Source organism: Erigeron canadensis, chromosome 3 (assembly GCF_010389155.1).
Source record: "Erigeron canadensis isolate Cc75 chromosome 3, C_canadensis_v1, whole genome shotgun sequence".
Classification (NCBI taxonomy): Eukaryota; Viridiplantae; Streptophyta; class Magnoliopsida; order Asterales; family Asteraceae; genus Erigeron; species Erigeron canadensis.
The window spans coordinates 7,219,222-7,227,887 of NC_057763.1; the positions used below are offsets into that span (position 1 = coordinate 7,219,222).

General features: G+C 35.6%; 1 protein-coding gene across 1 annotated transcript; it reads right to left on the reverse strand.

Moving 5' to 3' along the window:
- Positions 1 to 6,285: 6,285 nt before the first annotated feature.
- Positions 6,286 to 8,013, reverse strand: LOC122593778 (AAA-ATPase At5g57480-like). The gene has a single exon (XM_043766227.1). It carries the CDS (start codon positions 7,941 to 7,943, stop codon positions 6,462 to 6,464), a length of 1,482 nt encoding a protein of 493 aa, XP_043622162.1. The 5' UTR covers positions 7,944 to 8,013; the 3' UTR covers positions 6,286 to 6,461.
- Positions 8,014 to 8,666: the final 653 nt, after the last annotated feature.

Genomic DNA, 8,666 nt, shown 5'->3' on the forward strand with positions numbered 1-8,666 from the left:
CTTCAATGTGAAGATATCTTACAAATCAAATGATGAATCATTTGATAAATGTGTGTCTTCGGCATTATAAGTAGCAAGAAACGCATTAAAAGTCTTCAATGTGAAAAGATCTTACAAATCAAATGATGAATCGTTTGATAAATGTGTGTCTTTCGAATTACCGTTAGCAAGAAAAGCATTGAAAACTTCAACATGAAGGGATCTTACAATCAAATGATGAATCATTTGACAAATGCATATCTTGTATTTTCGGCAATATAACAAGAATACCCTTTCCGCATAAAACCGGAGAGGGCTAAGGAACTACTTGGACTAATACATATCGATGTATGTAGCCCTTTTAGACATATGTCAAGGAAAAATGCTAGCTACTTCATTATTTTACGGATGATTTCAGTCGTTATGGTTATGTTTACTTGCTTAAACATAAACATGAAGTCTTTGAAACATTCAAAGAGTTTAAAAATGAAGTTGAAAATCAACTCGGTAAAACCATCAAGATTCTTCGTTCGGATCGATGTGGTGAATACTTAAGCCAAGAGTTTAAGGATTATCTTAAAGCATGTGGAATTGTCCAATAGCTTACTCCTCCATATACTCCTCAGCATAATGGAGTGTCTGAAAGGAGAAATCGAACCTTGCTAGACATGGTGAGATCAATGATGACCCGTACAACTCTCCCATTTTCGTTTTGGGATTATGCTCTAGAGACTGCTGTACGCATTCTCAATATGGTTCCAACCAAGAAGGTTGGCAAGACACCATACGAATTATGGCATGATGATGTCCTTAATTTGTCTTACTTACTTAAGAGTCTGGGGATGTGAGGCACTTGTGAAGCGCGATACGCCTGACAAACTTGAACCCAAAACTACTAAGTGCATCTTTGTCGGATACCCTAAGGAAACGATGGGTTACGACTTCTATGATCCCGCCAAAAACACTGTTCGTGTTGCTCGATATGCTGAGTTCTTTGAAAAGAAGTTAGTTTAAGAGAACAGTGGGAGGGTTGTAGAACTTGACGAGACTCAAGAGGAAGATGTGTCACCTTCTGAATATACTAGCAATCATCAACTTGGGGGGAAAAATGTTCAAAGTGATGAACCTCAAGTCGATGATAATGAAGCGATTCCACTTCGTAGGTCCGAAAGGACAAGACGTCCTACCGAAAGACTATGTCTGATGGTAGAAGAAGACGTTTTTGGAGATCTCGATGAGCCTCCGAATTTCAAAGCTGCATTATCAAATCCGGAATCTGACAAATGACTTGAAGCTACGAAGGTGGAAATGAAATCCATGAAAGACAATCAAGTCTGGAGCTTGGTTGATCTTCCACAAAATGCTCAAACTGTTGGGTGTAAGTGGATCTTCAAGAAGAAGACGGACATGGATGGAAATGTACACATCTATAAAGCTCGTCTCGTGGTAAAAGGTTATACTCAACGTTTCGGTGTTGATTATGATGAGACCTTTTCTCCGGTCGCGGACATTAGAGCTATTAGGGTTCTAATGAAAGCTCGGCACTAATATTTTTTTAACGTCTAATTAGATCGGGTAATCATTCAAATTCAGAATGAAAGCTCGTTGCTTTTTCTTTCCCTATAATAAAAATGAAATTAATTGAAGCCGTGGGGCCCTATCCATTTATTAATTCGACCCAACTTGAAATTGACTTCGGTTTGCTCCCTTTCAATAATATAAAGAAGGCTTTGTACCGAGCCGGAAAGAATAAAATATTCTCAGAACTCTTAATTGATACGACATGCTATTTTTTCCATTCATTCCCTTTCAGGATCAGTCGCGGTCTTCCAAACTTTACCGATAGTATGGACGAATCCCTCGCTTCATCTAAATGTGTAAAAGATCCTAGCCATAGCAGCGTACTATGATTTTGAGATATGGCAAATGAATGTTAAGACTGCCTTTCTTAAATGGTTACTTGGATAAAGAAGTCTATATGGATCAACCAGAAGGTTTTATTGATCCGAAACATCCCAACAAAGTATGCAAGCTTCAAAGATCCATTTATGGACTAAAGCAAGCATCAAGAAGTTGGAATAAACGGTTTGATGAAGAAATCAAAAGTTTGGTTTTGTTCAAAATCCCGATGAGCCATGTGTATATCGCAAAGCTAGTGGGAGTGATGTTACTTTCCTTGTCTTATATGTTGATGACATATTAATCATAGGAAAATATATTCCAATGTTGCAAGATGTTAAATCCCATCTTGGAAAGTGTTTTGCCATGAAAGATTTAGGAGAAGCAGCATTTATTCTTGGAATCAAGATCCACCGAGATAGATCAAAGCGGTTGTTAAGTTTAAGTCAAAATGCTTATATTGATAAGATCTTGAAACATTTCAAGATAGAGAATTCTAAGTGTGGGTTTACACGCATGCAAGAAAGACTTAACTTATCTAGCAAGAATAGTGCTTCTACACCTAATGAGGTGGAGCGTATGCGAAAAATCCCTTATGTTTCGGCTGTGGGATCTGTAATGTATGCGATAAGATGTACTAGACCTGATATTGCGTTCGCGCAAAATATAGTTAGCCACTATCAGCAAAATCCTGTAAAGGATCATTGAATTGCTGTAAAGAATATTCTTAAGTATATGTGTGTTACTAAAGAGTTATTCTTGGTGTATGGAAGAAATCCTGATCCAGAATTCAAAGTGAATAGATACTGTGATGTTGGATTTTAGACTGATAAATGTGATTCAAAATATCAGTCGGGATACGTCTTCATTGTTTAAATGAAGGCACGGTGGAATGCTATGAGCTAAAAACCACAGTTGCCGTGTCTACAACAGAGTCTGAGTACATTGCCGCATCAGAAGCCGCAATGGAAGCAGTCTGGATAAGGAAGTTCACTAGCGGGCTTGACGTGATCCCCTCAAGTGACTTACCCAATGATATGTACTGTGATAATACCGGTGCATTAATCATTGCCAACGAACCCGGAGTTCAGAAAGGTGCCAGACATTATGCTAGACGATATCACTATGTTCGTGAGCAGATCGAACTTGGGGAGATCAATTTACTCAAAGTTCACACAGATTTTAACTTAGCTGATCCTTTCACAAAAGCTTTGTCTAGGCCCAAGCTTGAAAGGCATGCCGAGGGCATAGGACTTAAATTAGCTAGTTATTTCATGTAAATCTATTGTTTCGGTATTTGGATAAGGGATGTTGAACAATTTATATTTTCTATAATGAAATAAAGTACTTGATGTATTTGATTTCATTCAATATTAAATTGTGTCCTGTATTTGCATGTTTAATCCTTGAATATTTTATTAAATATTCTAAATTGTCCATTGTCGATTAATTATATGGGAATATAATTAAACGAAGACAAATGTGAGTGATTGGTTGTATTCTTGGAATATGTAATGGATGGTTCCCACCAAACTCACATGATATCCATAGCGGATGCATATCGGACTACCTCACTAACGAATTATCACTTTATGGATCATTGTCATTAAGTGAAATTCGGAAATGGTTACTTTTATTGATCCTTTGACTTGAGATACAAGTAGGTCAGCATGTATGAATCGCACTTACTAGATGTAGTTCTAACTCACCTGAATAAGGGGGTACATAAAGGGCTATTTTCAGAAAGTGTCGTGAAGTATGATGACTGACACGTGTAGTCAATACAGGATTTGTTCCTTCAATTTGAAATTGAAGTATGATACCGTTTGACGCCCTCATTAGGACTAATTAAAGATGTTTGCATGGCCGTGCCCAAATAAATCCAGATTGTTCTCGATTATATTTGGTAATCATTAATTAGTTATAGAATGAGAAACATAATCGTTAAATTATGAAATGATCTCGATCCATATTCATATTTAACAAAGGTATCGGAACAAAGGGATAATAAATGCCTTAACCATTTAAAACTATACTTAAATGTTTTCGGGAGCATTGGCGTGTTGCTAGACGCTAACCAATGTTATTACCTTCATTCGTTACGAGCTCAAGTGAGAGCTGTTAGAATATGATCACGTAAAATGGACGTATAACCGAAAAGTATTTAAGCCTACGGGGTCACACCTCAACGTGAATGTAACTATAAGTTGATTAATATATTAAATGTAATTTATTAATTAATTTGATCACGAAAAACTAACGAAGGTCCGTTAAAAGAGTTAAAAGTTAACGGTACTTAACTAACGGACTTAACGGAGAAGAGTTGGAATTAGGAAACAATTAGGAAACCCCTCTAGAATGTTCTAGGGGGGGGGGGGACGGTCGACTAGGGTTCTCAAAACCCTTAGACTTGGCCATTAAGTATCCTAAGCCTATAAATACAAACCTATGTTTAGTTGTTTTATATACAGTTAAATCCAAAGGGTTTTTTCTCTCCTTTCTTTCTCTCCCTCTCTCGACCGAAATTCAACCCACAAAGGGTTTGATTTTCGGTTCACTTATCTAGGAAAAAGGGTTTTCGGGTTAGCTAGGTATTCGGGTTTAAATAAAGGGTTGTTCGTTCGTGATCAAGTACTAGCATACATACGTTCCAACGTTGAGTGTGCAATCGTAGAGAGGTTAATTTAAACCTTGTTCTTGTTTCAATCTCTCCATTATAAGGTACATATTTTATACTTTGGTTAATTAATTAAACTGCATAGATCTTGTCTTCCGTTGCGTGCTTTGTGATTTGATGTGATAAATAGTTATATAACCCAACACAACTTTTGTTTTACACGTCTCGAATTCGATACATGGATATGATATTTCAAAGAATTTTACAATATAAGTCTTTTAGTGAATCATGTTTAAGTTTTGCAGAGGGGTATAGATTTATCCCACTTAAACGTGGTGTCTTCAGGTGGTTTAGTTGTGAGTTTTACCTCCTACTAGGTATTGGAGGTGAGGAGGCTATATAACATGAACCCAGTTAAAACAATGTGGTGCTAGACCTTCCGTTACAAGTAATCCATATCTTAAAAAACAACTTGCTATCTGATATTTAGCAAGCAAACGATACGATTGTGTGGTTTGGTGTTGGCTTATAACTAAAATCCTGGTTTTATATATTTTTATGTGTTTATTTAGTCTTTTTTAATAATTTTTTCATAGTGATTTTTAACAAGGTTTAAATCAGACATAACTACGATGACGTTGTAATTGTGATATTAACAGATAACTGTAGCAACGCATGACTAAATACTAATACATATATTCGGTGCAACAAAATACTTATATATTCCATATATTGGTTCAAGAATGATCAAACATTTTTTGTTTTCCCTTTTTGTTACATCATCATTTGCTTTTTGACATTACTTGAGCACTTAAATTGATGTGCACTAATGTACCACATGAATTAAATTAGGTAACCTTAATCAACTACTAATTATGCATAAAATTACAACTTTTATATAATATAATGTAATCATATTTGATACTAGAAAAAGAAATATGAATTGCAAATACATGCTAAGGGGCCACTGTGTCACGCAACTGTCGACACGAGAATGCTCACATGTGACACTTGTTCTTGAATAAGTAGCACAAAGAACTAAATAAGAATGATACTTTATCATTTCTTATGACTATTGAGCCTGAGAATGCTTTACAATTAAAGAATTACACTGTAAACAAGGATGGAAAATTGGAAATGCCTGTATGTTACAAGTCCTCTCCCATAAGATCCGAGTCTTTTCATTTCTAGTCTAAAATCATTTTGGTAAATCCCGTATGCATTTTCAGTGAAGATTTTGTTAAGTTATGTTATGTAAGTTGATATTGATGATATTATGATATGTTGTTACGTACAGAAAAATGAGTTTGTAATATATCGTTTGTATATCTAAATAGATTGATGCGAATTAATTATGCATGGATCAATCCAAATAATTAATTGAATAATTTATTAGTTTGATAATCAGATTAATGGATATATTTTTTAATCCAATAGATAATATGATTGGATTGGATATAGATCAATATCCAATCCATTTTGATAGGATTTTCTAATACAGATAACTTTCATCAACAACAATTGGATCAAACTGCGCTTATATAGGAGTTTCCTTTGCTTTTACCAATTCGTAAAATTAATCCTACTTAGGTTTATAGTTTTCAGCAAATACTATCAAATTAATCTGTTTTCAATATATTTTAACCTTATTTAGTTGCTTTTACCAGCAAAAGGTTTTTACAAGATGATAATAACGTTTATTTGTTTTTGCATTTCTTTATAGGTCATATGTCGTATGTGTCATTCCATGATTTATAATAACAATAATCATATAATAAACTGCACAAAAGTAAACAAAAGCAACTAACATTGAATTGCAAATAGTAAAAAGGACATAATGTTATCAAATGTTGATTTGCCTTACAGTTTTCCACTTCTCAATGTCTATCCCCCACAATTCTCACCTCACAATTAATTTATTAATTCTTCAAAACCAAATACAAAAAAAAAAAACAAAAACATTAACTTAATAATTATTGCCATTACTCTCTAATCCTTTCCACCGTTCTACTACCTTACAACCACCATTAACCACCGAACGACGACCACAAACTTCCGTCCTTTTTAACTCCCTCTTCTCTTCCTCCTCCCCCGCCTCCTTCTGCGACAGACATTTCTTTTTATTCGCTTTAACACGCAAAATTCCCAATAGTTCTCTCAACGCCTTCCCTTTATCTCTTCTATTTTTAATCAAAACTTCACTAACATCCGCCGGGGTCATCTCGGCCTTGTCGGTAACCTCCTCTAGCTGCCGCAACACCTCCTTGTCCACGTCATCAACTGTACACCCTAAATAAGTCTTTAACAATATTTTTAATGATGAAAATGTACAATAACTCATGAACACATGCATGTCCATCCGCCCACTGCGTAACAATGCCGGGTCAAGTTTCTCAATATGGTTTGTAGTAAATACGAATATCCGCTCCGACCCGCAACATGACCATAACCCATCAGTAAAATTCAACAATCCGGACAACGTAACACAATTATTATTGTTGTTGGCATCTATTTCCATGTCAGCAGTCACATCAGCAAAATCACGGTTTCCGAGAGGAATCGAACAATCTATATCTTCAATTACTATGATGGATTTTGAGCTTGTTTTCATAAGCATTTTTCGAAGCTCTAAATTCGTTTGAACCTCGGTTAATTCAAGATCATATATATCATATGATAAATAATTAGCCATTGCAGCAATCATGCTGGATTTGCCGGTCCCAGGAGGACCGTACAAAAGATACCCACGTTTCCATGCACGCCCAGTGCGTGTATAAAAAGCTTTACCTTCAACAAAATCACGGAGATCAGACATGATCTCCGCTTTCTTTGCTGGGTCCATTGCCAGCGTTTCAAATGTACTTGGGTGCTTAAAAGGCACAGACTCCCATGAATTCCCACCACGGGAATTCGTGTAAAGGAGTCTGTCCTCGTTTCTTCTTTTGATTTCACTTGCTTTATCATTGATAAATTCAAGGTAGGCCTCAAGAATATAAGGTTTGTGTTTTTTGCTTATTTTGAGAGTAAACCCACGTTTCTCTTCGGGTAATGGTCGCCATGAGAACATTTGAGGCTGTCGGGTTGTTACAGTATGTTCCCAAGCGACCATTACACCGTTGAAAATATCGGTTAGAGTAGTGACGTCGTTATTGGACAACCCAAACGTGAATTTTGAAGAGTTAAGGTTCCGAGTGATAGACAAACGGTTGGAAGAGGAAGTCGCGACCGATGAGAGGTATAAATGGACAGAATTGTAGAGTTCGTTTGTGTTTACGCCTTCAATTTCGGTTATATCATAGTAGTAATATGAAGAAAAGGAAGTGAAGAAGTGGTTGATGAGTTTAAGGAAGGCGAAACGAATATCGGGTGGGAAGATGGTGGTAAAGAGTGTTTGAGAGAAAGCGTAAATGGCCATTAGAGACGCCATGGTTGTCCATAGCTCCTTCATTACTAGCTAAAGGACTTTTGGTGTGGTGGTGGGTTTATGGGGCGGAAATGAAAGTGTGAGTTGTTATTTGGGATTTATATACAGCTACAAATGAGATCCAGATATATATATATATATATATATATGTGAAAAACATGTTTATTTATTTCCCTTTACATGAAAATATATATTTATATATGGAGTAATTTGTACTCTAAATTGACAAAATAAAATGAAGGATGTTACCATTAACATCAAAAACATGAAAACAGGGGGTAATTGAGAGTAAAGTTCTATATCCTTCTTTTTATATTTGTAGATAGTGATATGGTTAAGGATGAGTTAAGAGAATTAGGGGTGGAGGTTTGATAACATAGTGATTGTATACCACAACATCGTTGTCATTTCATGAATAGCACATTATCACTATTTGAGAAGATTAATGACTTATCACGTACAATTGGACAAGGAGCTAGCATATTACATGGATCATAAATACATTTTATTATTGGGTATAAGAAAGAAGAGCTACCAAATACGAGTAATTGACAAAGTATATAAAAACAAACTAAATAAAGGAATAATGAATGAGAATCACTTAATTAAATAAGTGAATTAGTTATAGTATGTGACATGTGACTAGGGACTTTTAAAGGAAGATTAATCCAGAAGAGGGCGTTTAATAAAACAGAGCACAAGTTGGCTTCTCAGGTCATCTAGAGAAAGTGTTCCCTAATATCTTAT